Source organism: Drosophila biarmipes, chromosome 2L (genome assembly GCF_025231255.1).
Source record: "Drosophila biarmipes strain raj3 chromosome 2L, RU_DBia_V1.1, whole genome shotgun sequence".
Classification (NCBI taxonomy): domain Eukaryota; kingdom Metazoa; phylum Arthropoda; class Insecta; order Diptera; family Drosophilidae; genus Drosophila; species Drosophila biarmipes.
Genome location: NC_066612.1, coordinates 21,198,394 through 21,217,442, shown reverse-complemented (window position 1 = coordinate 21,217,442; position 19,049 = coordinate 21,198,394). Strand labels below are relative to the sequence as shown.

Sequence of the window (19,049 nt, the reverse complement as noted above, 5' to 3'; positions counted from 1 at the left end):
CCCACAGTTCAACCGCAGTCAATTCCCACCTCCAACAACAATCAATCGACCCATAACGGCGGTACAGAAAACTTTATATGACCGCCTACGAATCTGATGATCAAAACAGAATAGTTTGGTTTTTAGCGACCCCAATGCGTGGATCGCTACACTGACATAACAAACGAAAAACTCGTTTGAGGCTCACTCAACTAAGTGAGTGAATGAGCAAGCTTTTCTTGCTAAACTCACTCGAAAACAAGTCGCAAATGCAAAGAGTGCGGCAAGCAAGCACGAAAATAATTTCAGTTGTTCAGCGTCTGCCAAACTGATCAAACCGAAAGTTTTCAACAAATCCTACCAGTTTAAAATTAAACAGATTTAATAACTTTAGCTAATATGCTGAAACAAGTGATCGGTCTTCTTCTTATCGCCTTGTGTACGATGCACAGTGGTAAGTTACTTTAATTTGTAGATTACGTTGAAGGTGCAAAGCATCATTAACCAAATCTGTGTCAAACAAAAACCAGTTTAGAGTGTATCGTAAAGTACCGTAGTGACTTTAGAATTGATCTATTGTAAATATGTAAAAACTAGGAAAATGTTAGAAAGAAAAACTTTTTCTACTTCTAACAAAAAGACTAGCTGAATTTAATCTCTACGTATAAATATACGTTTCAAAATAAAAAAAATATACATACATCAATAATTAAAACAGAATAATCACCCCGTCCACCAACAAATATTTGAAACGCGCCCACATTAATTTAAAAAGAATGTGCATAGCATGACAGCTTAAAATAATCAACAATACGCAAAAAAACAAAAATATTCACGTACTTTTCCATACGTTTTTTAAACGAATATAGAAATGACTTCATAGCTGTCAAATGACAGGGTCTGGAGAAGTTTATGGGCTGGGAGTTATTGTTTAATCGGTCGAGGGCGTTACATAAGGCGAACGAGTGAGATCGAGAGGGAAATGCAGATTCCAAACTGGTTACAAGCTAAGCACTTCAAACAGGCGACCTAGACCAAGCTACTGAAGTGAATTAGTAAATATTATTTGAATTCAAGTTGTTTCTGTCTGCTTCAGCCTCGGCCATCAAGTGCTATCAGTGCAAATCCCTGACGGATCCCAACTGCGCCAAGGACAAGATCGATGCCGCCTCCAACATCCGCACTGTTGATTGCGATACTGTGCCGAAACCGAACATTATGGACCAGCTGCAGCCAGTGACCAGGTGCAACAAGGTGGTCACCAGCGGTGAGTGAAATGCCAGGGAGATCCCGTCTTCCATACTGATTCCAATACTAGAGACGCACGCACCTTGAACGCAATAAACGCTTAAATAAGACATGATGACACACGAACTTAGTAGACACGATCGGACAGGGGGTACGAGTTCCAATTTACATATGGCAAACAAAACACAAACTGAGAAGTCGTATGCAAAGCAGGTACAGTGCGTTTCTCAGACGTAAATCGATAGGGCTAAAATAAAAACAATCGTTAATAATTCATGGAAAGCTTTTAGTTTAAAAGGATGTATTAAGTGTTTATTGAAGACAGATGCTCACTTATGAAGTTAAACGAATAATAATAAAAGTGGTATAAACGAAACAAGTTTTTGAAGAAATATAAATATTGAAAGTGTCCCACTAAAATATATAATTAAGTCACACCTTTAGGTAATATCTTACTAATTAAAGAAACTAAAACAATATAAAGAATATAAAGAGAGTTCAACAAGAAAATAAAATTATTACGTAGAATTTAAAGTCAATAACACTTCGGAAACATAATAACATTTGACTTGCTAATTTTAAATGACATTTTTTAAAACTTTTTTTTTACTCCCTTTCCTTACACCTATTATGGCGCGTTACATGAAATTAAGTTGTTAATTTTCCGGTTGTTGTCTGGCAGATGTCTTCTCAATTTGTATTGCATTGTTAAAAGCAGTGTGAGTTGTGACTAAGGCGGACAGTTGTCTTTAAAAAAGAGCAATATTTATATATTATTATGTTTGTATTTTTTCATCTGGAGTCAATTTTCTCCATTGTTATCGACTTGTAATATGTATCCTAACAACGTTAATAACAATGTCTAAAATTGCGTACTTATTTAGCCCATTTTCTAGTGCACAAAGAAGGAATAAAATATTCCTTCTTAATTTCGCAACTTAATAAAACTTTTATCAGAGATTCCGGAAAAAAAGAATTTCTAGGAAACATAAACAAACAGTTGTGAATCGTGCTCGTTTGGTACGCAATCATTACTCATACGGATGTGGCTAAAACATTTGTGACCATTTTATAGCAGTTCCCTTAACAAGAATATTATTAAAACCAGAATAATAAGTATAACAATTGTGTTTCACAGACCGTGCTGGTACGATTGTGTCCCGGGACTGCCACTTTGAGTCCATTGGGCAGAAGGAGAACGAATGCACGGTAACCCACAGCCGCCAGGTGGAGAGCTGCTTCACCTGCAAAGGAGACCTGTGCAACGCCTCCGGGGCGGGACGCTTCTTGGCCGTCAGTGCAACGGCCATCCTGGCGATCTTCGCCCTTCATATGAGCTTGTGAGCCGATTCCAGGACCGATCCGGGGATTTATAAAAAACTGTGGATAACATACCTGTACAAAACAAATGTAAATTGTTAATTAAATTCTTGAATAAAATGAACTAAATGTTATTTAATACTGATGTTTATACACTTTTCCGAATCTTTAAAGGGTATTTTGTATTTGGCGAGAGAGGGTAGAGGTAGAATAGAGTCGTCGTTGACAAGGATCAATGGCCAAGACGGTCTATCCGACTTAACGCTGAGAATCTAATTTTTAGATCCCTGGTAGGGTAGCCATTATCTTCTTCCCTGCGTTTTGACTTGCCTGTAATAGTCCATGAGCTCCAGGCGCAGCTGGTTAAGGTTAAGAAAGTTGCCAGGAAGATCATCCGTGTCCATGATTCCATAGTTGCAGTCGAAAAACACATCCATTGACAGAACAAACGTTTGGTCGAGACAATAACAAGTAGGAAAAGCCGGACGAAGTCAAGGAAACCAAGATGGCGACAACGGGCTTTGCAGATTTGGCAGTTGGAGGGTAACACAATTTGGGCTCAAAACGAAACGCCCACAAACATTTCCTAACACAAAATTTTTGTCTACAGGATGTACAATACTTTATCTTAACATGAAATAGCACACTTAACAAATTAAAAAACTGAACCACGCTCACGAAACGAACAAAACGAAAGGAAGGGAATTAGAGATGGCAGAAAAGGTCGCATCCACAAGGGTCTTATCGAATGCACTGCTTTGTCTAGGAAGCGAAACTACCAAGGGTATTCCCTTAATTGTTGCACTGCTGATTGTTAAGTTAAACTTCTTCTAAGTAACATAGTGGTTCCGTACAAGTATTGTATCATTCAAACAGCGTTCAAATTACCTTTCCATTAATTCCAAAATAAATAATAAAGCAGTAAGTATTATTCAAATTATTATTTAAATTGCATTACCTTACCTTACCTTAACTTACCATTGAAAGATGCGCAAAGATGAAGTCGAAAGAAATCGAGTACATTAAAAGTGTTTGTCAGCCCTGGAATCTTCCCCAGATTAGGAAGCTTTTATCGATCCAATCGATAAATTTCCGATCACCTTCAGCGTCCTTTGTTAGATGAATTATCTATTAACGGTTCGACGTTTTTTTTATACTTTTATGCCAATTGATTACTTTTGCAGATGGACTACGACCGACCCATAACTCGAGGATTCCAAGGAGGTAGGTCCAGTGCCCGGCGTGTAAGAGCTCAAGCCCCTAATCACATGGTCTCCCGTCGCACTGTGCGGAGGGGTTCTTGCAAATCGGGTTCCTTAGGGACAATGGCTTCCGAGGCGCGTTCTGGATTTAATCGCAAGAATGGAAACGTGCGTCCCGATGTGTCGAAAGGGGTTATAGTTCCAAAGACATGTGTACCTCATCGGAAGTATCTGAATGCAGCCCGTAAGCGTTATGGCAAGGAGATACCCCTAAATTCCGCCAAAGTTCAAAAGCGATCTCGCAAGAAGGTAAACACCGTTCAACATGATAGAAAAAGACGCCCTTCAAAGGACATTGATACGGTTCCGAAGCGTGATCGCAAGAAGAGAGACCCTTTTTTAGATTTGGGGGACACAGCCATGGACGACTCCTTTGACTTCCGGGACTCAACCTTTGATTTCGATGAAGATGCAACTCAACGAGGAAACAAAACTACAGACAGTGATAGCAAAAAAAGTGGTTTGGACGACTCCTTAGATTTCCAAAATTCAATCTTGGATCTCATTGAAACGCACTCAAGTCCTGGCGGGAAGAGAGGTGTGAACAATTCCTTTCTGTTGGCTTTCGACGAACCAAGTACTAGCAAGAAGAGTTGTATGAAGGATTCCCAATCTTTGGGTTCTAATGAGTCGAGTACTACCAAAAAAGGAGGTATGGACGATTCCTTTTTGTCATATCTCGATGACGTAAGAGCTGGCAAGAAGAGAAGTAAAGACGATTCCTTTTCATTGGCTTGCGACGCGCCAAGTACTAGCAAGAAGAGTGGTGTGAAAGATTCCCATTTGTTGGATTTGAATGAGCTTAGTACAAGCAAGACAAGAGGTATGGATGATTCCTTTTTGTCAGATTTCGATGAATTAAGTTCTGGCGAGAAGAGCGGTAAGGACGATTCCTTTTCGTTGGCTTTCGACGAGCCAAGTACTCGCAAAGGAAGTGATATGAACGATTCCTATTCGTTGTTTTTCGACGAGCCAAGTACTAGCAAGAAGAGTGATATGAACGATTCCTATTCGTTGTTCTTCGACGATTCCTCCAGTCAGGACATATTTCTGGACAAGTTTAACGATCAACAAAAAAATGAAAACCGAGTTCAGACACGAGCTGGGCTTAAGCGAAAGATGGAGGAAGAACTAAACGGTAAGGCCTCAAAAGCCTCTAAGCAGAAAAGGAAGTGGGAAAATCTGGATATGGATATGGAGGATTCTTCAGATTTCGAGGAAGGTTTTTGGAATTGCGGCGAGAACGTTGCCCGAGATTTCATACTTTAGTTTAAAACAAGGTCAAGCTTTTGTCTCATTAGAAGACTTCTCAAAGCGATTATGAAAACAATATCAAATAACAAGTACTAAAGTAGTATATTCACATATATTAGGGACATAAAACCAGCTTTTTTTCAGGCAATATTAAGCCATACTTAAAAAAAAAAAACATCTTTAATCCTATTTAAAAACGTCTATAGATTATGAAATTTAACTTCAGGAAGGCAGCTTCAAGTAAAAAAACCGCATTTTATTTTGAAAGAAATGACCAGTCTCGAAAGACTACTTCTTTAGTTGAATTCGGTTTAGCGCAAGATTATGCCAAACTTTATATGTTATTAATCAAAAAAAGGATATTCAAGAACAAAAATCTCACCTTTTTTTGAAAAAAATTACGCCCTGAGAAAAAACACCACCTTTTTAGTTGAATTGGGTTAGGGGCAAGATTATGCCAAACCTTAAATATTATTTTATCTTATTAAGGGATAGAATTAAATATATGAAAAGAATTGACCAATTTGACAGAAAAAATGTACCCGGAAACTTTGTAGACACACTTCACTGCTATGAGCAACAATGAAAAGTAAAAAGACGTTGATTCATTGAAAATATCCACCCCCATAATATTTCAATTTCGCAAATCAAATTTTGTAGTGGGTAAATACACACTAAGTTTAAATTAAATTACATTTCCATTGGTGTATAAATTTTTTATTTCAATACAAAAATGTTCTAATTGTCTTTTCATAAAAATAAAACTTGCAATTCTGCTGGCTAAAAACTAGTGTTCTTTGTATACGCATTGCTAAACACAAGTAGAAAGTAGCGGAGATTTCAACATTGAGCTTACAAGATGGCTCGGTATGTGCGTAATATAATTTTTGGACGGAAATAGTTTGGGAGGCTTAAGATACGTTTCGAGTCGTTTACAGAAAGGCACTTCATTACATAATGCTCATTTTATACAAGACTGTTCATAAGTCAAGACAGGGATATTGTAAAAAGTTATTGTAAGTAATACAATTTTTGTTTGTAGCTAAAATTGTGTAACTTAGCCGGTTTAAACGAATATTGGTAACAAAAAACTTGGCGTTTTTGAATATTTGAGTGGGGAAGGTGTTAATCAGATAAAAGTTAATTGCGTTAAACAACTAACATTGTTTAGCTTATAATTTATGAAATTTACAGGATTTATCGCTCATTCTATGCAGTAAATTGGAGATGTACCCTTTAAAAATAAGCCCTTACATTACTACCGAGTTCCATAATTTTAAGAACTATTGAGGGCACTGAAATCGCATAGCGATTTAAATTGTACAAGACGTGTTTTTGTTGCAACCCTGCATATTGATTACTATTTGGGTAATACGTTCAATTATGCAAGAAACAAATAAATTCAATTAAAATATATAAAAGGGGAATACAAAAAAAATTGAAACCAAGTTTTCTGTCACCAACACACTTGTTCTTAACTAATATTGACCCAAAAAATAGGGTTTATAAATTTTATAAGTCCCTCTTTGACTCTGTACAGTCTTGCGGCAAAGGAGACCTGGAAATGTCAAGAAATTGAGAACTCAGATCCAACTATTGCCGCAGGAAATGAGCCACTAGGACGGAAGCCAGAGTGCCAGAAAGGGCGGCCATCCAGCCGAGGCGATGGACACCCGCCGAGTTGCATCCGTCCTTGCTGTTGCACGTGCAGAACTCCATGAAGATGTTGTAGCTGCCGGTTCGCATCAGGCAGAAACGCTCATCGCCCTCTATTCCGGGCTCGCCCATGTAGGCGCAGCTCCGGAAGTACCGCCACTCCCCATGGACCTTCTGCCGGATCTTGCGGCACATCGTGGGTCGGACGCCCTTCAGGTGCTCCAGCTCCGGCGCCTGTTGGCAGTCCGTAATGGCCAGGGTGCTATTGTCGAAGGGATCCCCGCATTTGGGATCGTTGTCGCTGCGACAGTCCCAGCATTTGATCGCCTGGCCTGAAAAATGCAGCCGCACATTTTAGGATCTGTTTGCGGTTGCGCAGGCGCACTTGGAGGAACGCTTTCTGGCCATCTACTCACCCACTTGAAGCAGACAGCAGAGCACGACCACGGCCAGGACACATTTCTCCAGAGTTTTCATGTTGTTATCTTGTACTTGTATTTTTCGTTGCGTTTCAATTGATTGGATTTTGGGCGTGTAAATAGTGGTGTGGCCGTTCCTGCAGCGTTTAAATATGCCATCTTTAAAATATCTCTTAGCACGGACACAAACCAGCGGCAACATACATTTTACGTTTTCTACATAACGGGTGTAAAAATGTATTAGCGCGTAAAAAATTTATGATGATGTGCAAGATAGAAAAAATGTTCAGTCCTGTCTTAACATTAGATTGCAATTAAAATATGTTTAAAAGTAATTTGTTCAAATAAATTAAAAAGGATAACCCTAGCTTTAAATTTGTATTTATTTATATATAATAAAGAAATAAATGACGCAACAACTCCATTACATACAACTCCATTTAAAAATTATTTTAATAATAGGGAAATACGATAGACAGCATACATTAAATTTACATTACATTTTATTTTGCCTATCCATAAAATATTTCATAGTGAAAGTGTATGAAATACTTAAACACAAGTTATTTTTAATAATACCGCACCACAAAAATACCGAATTTTGGCTGTAGCTATTTTCTAGCTACCTTGTAAACGGTCACACCAGAACTAGCGTTTATTTCAATTTGTTGTTTTCTTTTTGTTTAATCGTATTTTATTTAAGTTACTCAAAGCGCACAAAGCAGTTTTAAGGGAAATATGAATGCCTTAGTGCGCTGCACCCTCCTCCTGCTCACGCTGACCATTTGCGGTGGGTAACAGCGCTCCAGTCCTAAAATCCCAATAGCCCACCTTTCAATCTCGGCTTTTGGGTGTGGCTTAGGCATGTGTTTACGAATAATTGAAATTAATCAGAGAACTATTGCAGGCAGCTGGGCCATTCGGTGCTACCAGTGCTCCTCGGACCAGGATCGCAAGGGATATGACAGCTGCGGCGCCTACAAGCGATTCAACCGCACAGAGCACATCGCGATCGAGTGCAACAGCGACGAGAGCCACATGCCAGGATCCTTCTGCATGAAGGTGGTGCAGCAGGGACCCCGAGGATTTATCTGTGAGTGCAGGGCAACCTGTGGAACCTCTAGTCTGTCCTTAGTCCAGGCTATCCTTGTTGTGAAGTAGCTGGTAGTCGCTTTTTGTTCCCATGCTCCCTACTAGGACTTTCAGTTGATCCCTTTTTAGTGAAGTTACTTTGATATTGGAAAGTCGTGGTTTCTTAAATCTTTATCTTGGATCGCTCCTAGTCACTAGGATAGTACAGAAAATTATAATAGAATCCTTAACTACTGGGACCTGCCTGATTCTGAACATTTTTTACCATCCCATTCCAAATATTAAACCAAAATTTATTTATTAACCTTCTTTCTTACTTAAAAATCATAGACAAACCATTTTTATAGTTGGCAAATAAATTAAGTAATTTGCATAAATAATTAATAAGTATAAAAACGATGTTTTGATCTGCATTTGACTTTTTTATTTAATTAATCAACTGAAACATACCACTTATTCCGTAGGGGACGGTCGTTGGCGTCAGGTCATCCGACGATGTGCATCCGTTTCTGATACCGGAATTACTGGCGCGTGTAATTGGGGCGTCTACGAGAACGGTGTTTACTGGGAAGAGTGCTACTGTTCCAGCGATAGCTGCAATGGCTCCAGCCTAATCCAAATGCACGGATCCCTGCAGCTGTTGCTAGGATTCCTGCTGATCGGCGCTGCCTCCAGAATTCTTAGAAGTTAAAGGGGAACACAGGCTAAATATCCCCACCAAAAACAGACAAAAAGTGCCTTAACAAACCTCTCTTTCTATTATCTAAACAGCGAATGACTTTTTTAAACCAGAAACCGATTCCGTCCCCTTTTTTATGTAATAAATTAAGTCAGAAAGTTGAACACGCTTGCTAACGATAAGTTAAAAGGGCTAGCGATGACAGGTCAATATGTAGACCCCAGATTTTAGCGAGATAAAATATAAAAACAATGTAAAATCCCAGAAGTTTAAGTATACAAACCTTAAAGAGGTCTCTTCCACCCAAATTAAACGAGAACGTCAAATCTTATTCTAGAAACAACACTCCTAAAAATGGTATTTTGCTTAAACCCTTTGTATGTGAGTGACTAAAAACGGGAGGTGGCTCTAAATTAAAATTCAACTTTACCATTAAACCATATTTTTCCGGAGGTTATAATTATTCACTACAAAAATATAACTCTCCTATCAAAATGCAATACAATCACATTAAATCGTACGATAAACACCACACCTACAATGAAAATATACAAATGATTAGTATATAAAAACGTTTATTAGTCATCTTGATTTATAGCGCAACCAATTTGCTTTTCCATCAAAGTTTTTAGACCATTTTCCGACCATCCAGCTTTTGGATCTTTGGCCACAGCTGTAAAAACGGTAGTGGAGCCGTCCTCAAAGGTTTTCATAGCATAAAAGGACCTTCCCTCCTCCATCCAAATTCGCATTTCATCCATGGAAGTGGCAGTAGACGACGAAATCTTTGTGTCATTGCCAAAGTTTTGTCCATACTAAAATATAATTATAATTTACTTAACGATAGATGTGTTCAGTAAACTTACCCATTGCCGATATAAATCCACTGGTTGGTTCTTTTGGGTCCACCTTAGCACTTTTAGATAGAACATCATGAATTTGTGCACATTCTCCTTGATTCTGATAGACGACGCCTGATGGAGCTTAGCCAGCTCTTCGAGAGTGCTTCGGCATATCTCACGATCCTTGGGCCTTCCGAGGTTCTGACAAATAGCCAACGCAATGCGGCGCAGGGACTTGAACTCCTCGTCTAGCAGCTCCTGCCTCGGCATGGGAAATTTTGTGGACTTCAACAAACTTAATAAAGGATTTCCAAATCAGAGTAAAAACGACAGGCCGTGCTGGTAGTTCATGAAAAACATAACTGAAACCGTGTTCATTTTTTAAGTCGCTTATATTTTAAAACAATATAATAAAACAATTAAAAATGGTCTTAACTTTTATAACATTTATTTTTGATTTTTCCATATTGTTTCCTCTACAATACTTTAATTTAACATTAACTTACTTTCAATGTTTTATTTATTCCGCATTCAGTTATAATTTGTTTTTTTGTTTTGTGGATTGGAATACTTTTCATTATACGGTTTGCCCAACTGTATCAAGAAAAATTGCGCGGCTGTTAACACTTTCTCAGCTTAAAGTAGTACGCTAAAATGTTCTTTTTTATGTTTGTTATATCATTATAAATATCTTCTTGTACACTAAAATCGACTCTTTGCTATGCTTAGATGTTAATTTATAAAGATTATGTGACGATGACAACCTACGATGCAAATAATAGTTGTTCTATGAATGAGTGCAAAGAGAAGGAAAAATACAATTTATTTAGGTGCATGAGAGATAAATAAGATGTGTTAAAGGCAGTCCCTAAGGGTTCCGATGGACTCTATGAGACTCATCGGACCGTCTGGCCGTCTACAACTCTTCTATACAACTTTGTCTTTCCATCCGAACGAAGTGATAAAAATTTGCTCAATTATGATCCCGTTTTCCGGTTTATAAAGATGGAGATCATGGATGATGGTATTATAAATGGGTGTATGGTTAAGGAGCCGAAAATAAAGCACACATGAAGTTTGCGTTTATGCGGTAGAAAAGTTGAAGATGATGGGAAGCTTTAAAAAAATGTTTAAAAATGATACCCTGCAGAATATTTTTGAACAAAGACGAGAACAAAAAAGTATATATAGTTCTTAAGCTTTCTCACTTTTGAGAAGTAATTTAATACTTAAAAACGACTTTCTTTTCATGGTTCTGTAAAAAAATCAAGAAATGAATATTATTATTTGTTGGTGGGATATTTCCTAAACGTTCTGTTATTCATAAATAACAAAAATGATTTTAAAACTACTTGTTTCGGGAATTCGATGCTCTTTCCTCCGCATAAACGCTTTAATTATTTTAACGACTTTGACAGACACATACACACAAACATTATTTAAGACTATATTTAACGTTAAGCCGTTTACTGTTCTAACTTGGCTAACTTTTTGTTGTTGCTCTAACACTGTGTAAAGAAAATCACAAGTTAAGCAGACCGGGGGTGAGAATCCGTCAGACTACAATGGGTGTACGGCCATCCAGGGTTTTGCTATCCGTCAGATTCGATGACAGCGAACAGGAAGTGTTGTTATCATCCTCGAGGATCTGCAGCTGATTCGGAGGACTGTGCAGTTGCACCCGCTCGGTGATCGTAAGGGCATCACTGCAGGACTGCATTGGTGACTCCAAATTCTGGGGCGTCAGGAGCAGACCACTGGGATGAGCTGGAGAAGGCGTGTGGATCGCGTAGAGGGAACTACTGGCCGTGGAGCTTTCGCTGGAAAATGGCAGCATCAGCTCCACCTCCACCGGTGGCGATGGGCTGTTCACCAGGGTGATCATCGTCTCCTCTTCGCTGCTGGTCAGCTCATTTAACTGGGCCACCGTTTGATGGATCCGCACGTGCTCCGCGTCATCCAAATCGTTGAGTTGGTAGTAAAGGTTCAAACTATCATCCAAAATGGGCGCAAAGAGGCGGCGAAACTGGGCGATCAAGGCCGCCTCCTCCGATCCTGGCTGCTCTCCCTGCAAGGTAATCATCTCCTCCGATTCTGACTGGTGGAAATTAAACTTAATGGCGTCCTCCACCTGGGTGGTGGGGCCCTGCCTACCATCGACTTCTATTGAGCAATCTTTAACACTTCGTTGACCTCGTCAGACTTTGCCCTTAGGCGATTTTAGCTTCGTTGGCGTGTTACTGAAAAAAAAACATTTTAAAACTCAAAGCTTATACCAAGAACCAATTCGAAACAGGAATACGAGTGTGAAAGTTTGATCAGACTTTATCCCGTGGAAAGATTAAGGTGTTTCGGAAAGGTTACCTGGAGTCCTCCTTGCCAGTTTGCGTCTGAGCCGTGGAAACCGTGTTTTTGCTGTAGGGCGCTTGGAAAGAGGTTGACGTTATGGTAAAATATCCGCCCGGCTTTGGCTTCAGGTGCCTGTTGTTCATCTGCATGTGCACAGTCTTCATGAACTCAATTTGGTGGGCCAGCTTTTGGACTTGTTCCTGTCGTGGAGTGCCATTTTGTTAACTTTATGACTTACTCTCTGGCCCAAATACGTACCTTAAGTTCCTCATTCTCCTGATACAAGTCGGGCGACTCTTCTGGCACCAGACCGACTCCGTTCAGAGAGAAGGAGGCTGTAATGCTCCTCACCTTGGCCTTCTGGTCCCACTTGTCCCCCTGTCCCTTCAAAACTCGCAAAATCTTTGGCCCAAAGACCAGAGCAATGGTGGTGGTCGTCGAGAGCTGGGTTCGCACAAACCCCAGCATGTACTTGTAGTCGGGTCCGGCATTTGGAAAGAGCATTACACTGTGAAGGGAAAATGTATAGATTTATTGCAAACAAACTAAAAATGCGTTTATTTTGTATTTTTTTTTCTCTAAAGGACTAGGAAAAAATATACTATACTATACTACACTATAAAGTATACTATTCCAAAGAGTAAAATTGTATACAGAAATTATCCTTTTATTTGTTAATATTATTAAGTGAATTTTTATTTGTTAAGAGTTTTTTAGTCATTTTATTTTTAAGTGCGAATATATTACCAATTTAAAATTTCTATATCCCCCTTTAGGCGAAAATTTGATAGAAATTCTGGCATCTTTTGCGGCTCAGCCAATCATTGTTATGCCCAAAATACTGACCCAAGCCAGTTAAGATTGGTTTAGGTGCGTGTCGTAGCCAGTTTCCAAACAAATTGCATTAATTATAAGGACTTCATCAAGGGGATGTTAGTTGGGGAACGCAGCAAACCAGCAGACAACTTGAAACCGGAGAGATTGGCCGGGAATGTCTATGTGAGCATAGCGGCAGACGTATGGAAACCCGCATAAAGGGAGGGCGGTGCGAGTCCTTACAGACAAAAAGGATTACAATGCGAGCACGAGCGCGCACAAAGCAAAGGAATTTAAATAAAGCGGGCCGCATAAGACAACCAGCTTTACATTTCCCCTAATGGACGCGACAGTGGATTACGCAACATGTGTCAACTCTCATGATTCAATTCATCAGGTGGCAATGCCCTTTTAAAGGCATGTAAAATCGATACATAACTAAGAAAGTCACTTCTATACAGCAGTATAGGTTGTACAGTAAATAAATTAAAAATAATGTTTTAAATTAAACTGGCTCGCACGAGCAGCTTAGCTTTTATAAAGGGAATTATTTTTTAAAAACCCAAAACAATATAAAAAAAAATTTAAACAATAGAAGGGTTAATAAAGGCAGCGCAGGCTTCAGACTTGTTTCGAGTTTATATAGACAAGGAAAATCTCGTATTTTTAGGGATGTCACAGAAGTCTCTTTAGCCGATACTTAAATATAAAACTATTTAAAATTGTTCTTACTGGAAGGCCACCATGGCGATGTTGACGAGTGCAATGTTGTATATGGCGTACGAGATGAGCCGCGCCTCGTTGTAGAGACTCTCCGCGTTCCGCACATTGTAACACACCCGAATTCCCCAAGCCAGGAAGAACACTTCCCCGATGGCCAAGCTGTGGTCCCACCAGTTGTAGGAGCACTGCTTGAACTTCAAATGACTCTGGTCTAAGATCTGGAAAATTTCACGAAAACATGGGAAGCGATTAAAAAGTGTCCCGAACCAATACCCTTCATTTATACTTACCACCTCTGCGTTTGGAGTGGCCGAAATGGTCCACGTCCCCAAATAGATCAGCATAACCAATAGAATGGGTACCATCCACTGCAACAGTTGCTGGTCGTTCAGTTTTATTTTGTGGGCCGACTTTACGCGATAAGTCAGGGAAACTCTGCGAAATAATAGTTAAACTCTTAATGTTTGCAATTACTTTCTGGTTTTTAGACGTTTGTCCTACCGCCAGGTTTTCATGAGCAGCGAAGTGTAGGTAATGCAAAAACCCATGTGCCGCGTCCACTTGGTGGCGATACACCAAGTGGTATCCAGATAGGGAAATATAGCAACCATCTATAAGAAAAATTAATCATTCGCAAATCACTAAAATTATATTTTACACTTTGAAATATGATTGATAATCTAAAGAATAATTAGGAAACCACAATCTTGGCTCGTTTTATTTCGTATACGTTTAAATGCCACTCTTTTTAACCCATTGTCGAAAGTTTGTGAAAATCTACATTTTCTTATATAAATATTTTTTACAATGTCTTAAAACCGTTGGATTTAAAATTGTAAGTACTTCAAAACATAGAAATTAATAGATATATATTTTTTTAAATATTTTTAACTTAAGTAAAAACTAAATTAGTTATATATAGTAGTAGTATTTTTTTACTTTCAGCGAGTACATTACATTAAATTTATTTGACATGCGGTTTTTAATATTTTTATTTTATTATTTTTACTTTAAATTAATAAAAAGCAAAAATCTGTTTGTCTTTTTTGACTGAAAGCGATTGTTATCACTAAATCGGACCATCGTTAATATAAAGAAATCGATAGGTGGAACAGTACTTTTGCAGCTGGCACTTCTCCATATTTCTCGCACTCCTTTTGGCAAATTAAACTTCTTATAAAATAAAATCTACGTATATTTGGATAATAATTGGTACACATTTAAATTTTGTATCATTTAAAGGTATAACACATCATTTAAAAATGGTGAACACGAATAGATTCTTTTCAAAGGAGGCTGCGGAATAATCTCTTATCCGTTTTCAGAATCGGCGGGCTGCTGCATCTGCATCTTTTTTGGATCCGCATCCGCTGCGCCCTTTTCCAAGTCCGCGGACTTTCGTCTTTCATTTTTATCTGCAGGACTCGAGCACTGCTCACAGTTCTCCATGTCTGGCGAGTATTCCTCGATCTGTATGGTGGTCTCAAAAAATCGGAAACGTTTGTGGATCAGTTTGGTAGCCTCCTCGAGGATCAGCTGAGGATCGGCATCCTTAGAAATGGCCAGGTGGGCGGACAAGGCCACCTTGTTAATGGACAGAGCCCAAATCCTCAGGTTATGGACATGCTCAACTCCCGGAATAGATAGAAATGTCCGCTTGACCTCCTCGTAATCCATGAAATCCGGTGTGGCCTCCATCAGGACCATTAGGACGTCTTTTAAAATTTTGATTGTGACCACAATAACCAGCACCGAGAAGAAGAGCGTGCAAACCGAGTCCATGAAGGCCCAGGCCGGCAGAAAGAATATAATCAAAGCGGCTACAAAAACCCCAACGCTCTGGATAAGATCCCCGATTACATGAATCAGCGCCGCCCGCACATTGATGTTCTGTTCCTCCTTTACAGGGAGCTGGGTGGACACAGACCTGCCCACCATCGACAAGCCGACCTCGCTCCCTGTCTCCGATCCCACGACCTTTGACCTTTTGAACTTTCCCGGAACGAAGTGCAAGTTGTCGAAATGCAATTGCACGGCCATTATCAAGTTGAATGCTATGGCCAGCGCAGACGTGATCAGCATTACCACGGCGTCCAGCTCGAAGTCTTGGTTCACCCACCGCATAATGGCCATGTACACGAGGATGCCTGTGACGGGTTTCGTTTTCAAAATTACGGATTACAATAATTCAATTTTTAGTAAGGCTGCGCTCAGAATGCAAAAAACCATTTGAAATAATGCCTTAAGATATTTTCGAAATCCGAATTAGTTCTTGAAAGATGGTATATTTTTTAAATTATAAATGGAATGTTGTCTGCCTAGAGAAGAGTATATTAGTCAAGTCCGTCTGTCTGTCCCTCAGCATGAACGCTGGAACTTGGAATGCACATTCTAGTGCTTGTTGCCTATAACGATGAAACGTGGGTAGCGCCAACACTTACATTTTTTTAATATTTTGTAAGCATTTAAATTCGATCTTGCTCTTTTAATAATAACTAATAACCATCTACATGCTAAAAATGTAAAAGTTATAACCAAATAATAATCAATATTTGGAAATTATGTTTAGAAGTAAAAAAAAGGGCTAGGTGGCGCTATAGGCTAGGAGGCGCGTTAGTGAAAGCGGCGATTTACTGCACTCTGAGTAAGTAAAATATGATTCAATTGGATGATCCCTTGCCACTAACGCAGTAAAGACTACTCTAGGTATTTACCAAGGGCGAATATTTACCGTTCACCTGTTAATACCCAGATAAAGAATACGGATATCATGGCCCCGATGACCTCTGCCCGATACCATCCAAAGTTGAGTCGCTCAGACGCAGGCCTTCCAGCCAGATGCAATGCGAAGAGTGAGATGAGAAATGAGGACAGGTCCGTTAACAAATGGGCAGCGTCTGTGGCAATGGCCAGACTATTGGAAACAAATCCGCCGACAGCCTCGATAATCATGAACACCAAGCACAGAATGCAGGCGACTATTAATTTGCGTCTGGCGGGCTTATCCACTCCAGATTCCTGCTCTTTGAAATGACAGTGTTTATCTAGCTTTGTGGTAACGTGCGAATGCCCAGTTATTGTCAGGGTTCTTTGAGAATCTGTATTTCGACGATTTTTTTCAGCGGACTGATCTGCAGTCGGTTCCTCTTGCTTTTTTTCTGGTACTTCTTCAGGTTTTTGGTCGGAAGTTCCTTCTGAATTTGATAGTTCCTTCTCTGGCGATTCTGTCGGGCGGTTCGAGTGCGAAGGATCGTTATCTCCCGGTGGCTGATCGGGGTTCCGCTTCGACTCATCTTGCGTGGCATAATTTAAATTACGATGTAATGGAACCTTTAAAATATTAATATACCTATGCTTCTCAGTACTAGTGGGCAGTGTTGCCTCCACTTCGTCTTTCTTTTTCGTGGTGGAAGATGCCTCTTTAGGCTTTATTACGATCGGTGTTGGTCTCCTCCAAGTTTTGGGTTTGGAGGCCTCCTCAATTTTTCGTAGTTTCTCAAGAAATTCCACCGATTCTTCATTCGATCCCTCATCAACTAACGGACTCCCATCGTATGCATTTTCCTTCTGTCCTTCATTTGATTGTCCGTAATGATCTGTTCGTATTAGGCTTTCGTTTGAGGTATCGGTAGAAGAATTTATTTTCTCCGTACTCTTTGCTTTGACACATTTAAATGGTTCCGTGGTAGACGGTTGTGTTTCGTTTATTGTATCTGTGTTAATTTGGACACTTTCGGGCAAAACTACATCAGTAGTTTGAGTTTTATTTGTCCAGGTAAACCTTTGTATAAGGAGTGTAGACCAGCTGTCCTCGCTATCCAATTTTGAATGCTTATGTTTCGATTTCCTAGGCTTTTCACAGGGCTCTCCTGTTTGGGACTCTTGTTCCACTTGACTTTTTTGTATCACCTTCGAGAACGGTTTGTGTTTATCCAAATCTCGAGAATCGCACTGCACATCGGAACGTTTACTACTCGTCCCTGGCCTTTCTTCTATATCGGGAGTCTTGACCATTTCTTTAATCGCTTGCTGCAAGTCCTCATTTTCATCCTGCGAATTATCATCTTTTGAATTCGGAACTCCATTCTTCGGTAATTTCCTGCTCATTATTATTTTCTATCAATTTAAAATTTTTGTAGAATTTTTATGTGTTACATTTGATTATAAAATCGAGTAAAATTGTGTTCCTTTAGCTCCCTCCTTTATTGTGCACTGCCGTTCGGTGTGTGTTCATTTAGAGAGGGAGGTGGTTTTATGCGTCCACTGGGTATTATGGCATTGTTGGTATGCTAATGTTGACAACATAATTGCCAACAAGAAAAAGAAGAACAGCAAGCTGAAAGTGGATGGAGGGTGACTATGCAATCCCCTTTCTATGATTACTTTATTACTTTTAACTTATTAATATTTTATTATTGATTTGAATATTATGTTATTTTTTAAACTTGTTAAAAGCACCAGTAATCTTGACAAAATGTTGAAAATAAGTCTTATGTATATGTTATTTTTCGGGAAATGCAAAACAATTTTATAATTAATTTAAAAGCTTTACATGTGAGTCAAATATAAATGTATTTTTATTGTGGAGCCTGTGGCTTCTACAGTTTTAAAGTTACATAGGTGGCGTTCTTACAATATCGCTTTGCTCTTATATAGCTCCATTTCCTTTTGCTCCCTTAAGCTGAGTAAGGGGCATCTGATACTCGAAGCACTCCTTCCTAGTTTTTAATTTTAAGTTTTAGACGGTTTATAATAATATTAAAAACATATTTTGTTACAAATGACACCCTTAAACCTTCATACCCTTTCGACCAGCAAGTGCTTAAAAGCCGCATTTAAAAACCCATAAGTGGTACTTTTATGCTGTGGTTTGTTCGCAGATCCCTTTACATCCAGAAATGGGAGTGGGATAAGAACCGAAAGGGGCAAACAGGTGGGTTAATTATGAATGGGCGCGTGCCGACCGCGTTTGGGCCTTTTGTCGCATTAGCAACATTGTTTTCAAATGGCCTTTGTGTGTTTTTGGCCCTTTTCTGCGCTTTCATCTGCTTTAATGGGTTAAGAGTGTCGCCCCAAATGACCCGAGTACTACTTACCTCCAGGTACATGATGGCGCAGCCGATGAGGGTGATCATCAGGAAGATGGGGCTGGCCACTTTGAAGACCTTGACGCGTCGATGCCGGAAGAGGTAGCCGGCGAGAACGAATGTGCTACAGGCACAGCCTATCGATATAGTCAGCAGGGATATTCTAAAAGCGAGGAAATAAAGTCTTTTAGGTGGAGGATGCTCACTCTTAGGTTTCTACGCAAGTAACAGTGATTAATAATAGTTATGTCATCCGGTTATTACTCATAAAAGTTTATGTAAGCCAGAAATAACTATTGAGTGGCTTAATGCTTTTCTAAAGC

At 39.4% G+C, this 19,049-nt stretch overlaps 7 protein-coding genes across 8 annotated transcripts in view; 2 read left to right on the top strand and 5 right to left on the bottom strand.

The window, feature by feature from the left end:
- Positions 1–269: 269 nt before the first annotated feature.
- On the top strand, positions 270–2,681 carry LOC108034319 (uncharacterized). Its single transcript, XM_017109189.3, has 3 exons — positions 270–433; positions 1,076–1,246; positions 2,366–2,681. The coding sequence occupies exons 1-3, from the start codon at positions 379–381 to the stop codon at positions 2,569–2,571; spliced, it is 432 nt and encodes a 143-aa protein (XP_016964678.1). The 5' UTR covers positions 270–378; the 3' UTR covers positions 2,572–2,681.
- Positions 2,682–5,764: 3,083 nt separating this feature from the next.
- On the bottom strand, positions 5,765–7,270 carry LOC108034297 (uncharacterized). The gene is made up of 2 exons (XM_017109159.3): positions 7,136–7,270; positions 5,765–7,051 (listed from the first exon to the last, which is right to left on the bottom strand). The coding sequence occupies exons 1-2, from the start codon at positions 7,194–7,196 to the stop codon at positions 6,657–6,659; spliced, it is 456 nt and encodes a 151-aa protein (XP_016964648.2). The 5' UTR covers positions 7,197–7,270; the 3' UTR covers positions 5,765–6,656.
- Positions 7,271–7,782: 512 nt separating this feature from the next.
- On the top strand, positions 7,783–9,252 carry LOC108034276 (uncharacterized). Its single transcript, XM_017109135.2, has 3 exons — positions 7,783–7,928; positions 8,046–8,231; positions 8,695–9,252. Exons 1-3 carry the CDS (start codon positions 7,877–7,879, stop codon positions 8,919–8,921), a joined length of 465 nt encoding a protein of 154 aa, XP_016964624.1. The 5' UTR covers positions 7,783–7,876; the 3' UTR covers positions 8,922–9,252.
- Positions 9,253–9,467: 215 nt separating this feature from the next.
- Positions 9,468–10,106, bottom strand: LOC108034275 (uncharacterized). Its single transcript, XM_017109134.3, has 2 exons — positions 9,776–10,106; positions 9,468–9,724 (listed from the first exon to the last, which is right to left on the bottom strand). Exons 1-2 carry the CDS (start codon positions 10,019–10,021, stop codon positions 9,488–9,490), a joined length of 483 nt encoding a protein of 160 aa, XP_016964623.1. The 5' UTR covers positions 10,022–10,106; the 3' UTR covers positions 9,468–9,487.
- Positions 10,107–10,124: 18 nt separating this feature from the next.
- Positions 10,125–11,834, bottom strand: LOC108033949 (probable G-protein coupled receptor CG31760). The gene has a single exon (XM_050885302.1). The coding sequence runs from the start codon at positions 11,832–11,834 to the stop codon at positions 11,307–11,309; it is 528 nt and encodes a 175-aa protein (XP_050741259.1). The 3' UTR covers positions 10,125–11,306.
- Positions 11,835–11,852: 18 nt separating this feature from the next.
- The window catches only part of LOC108033946 (probable G-protein coupled receptor CG31760), a 31,953-nt gene continuing 24,756 nt past the window's right edge, over positions 11,853–19,049 (bottom strand). Inside the window, exons 8-14 of the mRNA XM_044094042.2 lie at positions 18,736–18,889; positions 14,141–14,250; positions 13,930–14,074; positions 13,649–13,857; positions 12,359–12,608; positions 12,116–12,300; positions 11,853–11,991 (exon numbers count right to left, since the gene is read on the bottom strand). Coding sequence (XP_043949977.1) covers positions 11,949–11,991; positions 12,116–12,300; positions 12,359–12,608; positions 13,649–13,857; positions 13,930–14,074; positions 14,141–14,250; positions 18,736–18,889 — 1,096 coding nt within the window. The 3' untranslated portion in view covers positions 11,853–11,948. The remainder of the gene's footprint in view (positions 11,992–12,115; positions 12,301–12,358; positions 12,609–13,648; positions 13,858–13,929; positions 14,075–14,140; positions 14,251–18,735; positions 18,890–19,049) is intronic.
- Positions 14,817–17,823, bottom strand: LOC108033947 (zinc transporter 2). Of its 2 annotated transcripts, none has more exons than XM_017108636.3 (2): positions 16,378–17,823; positions 14,817–15,786 (listed from the first exon to the last, which is right to left on the bottom strand). In XM_017108636.3, exons 1-2 carry the CDS (start codon positions 17,744–17,746, stop codon positions 14,951–14,953), a joined length of 2,205 nt encoding a protein of 734 aa, XP_016964125.1. In that variant the 5' UTR covers positions 17,747–17,823; the 3' UTR covers positions 14,817–14,950. The 2 variants fall into 2 exon arrangements, with proteins under 2 accessions (XP_016964125.1, XP_016964126.1); XM_017108637.3 differs by having other exon boundaries at positions 16,371–16,519.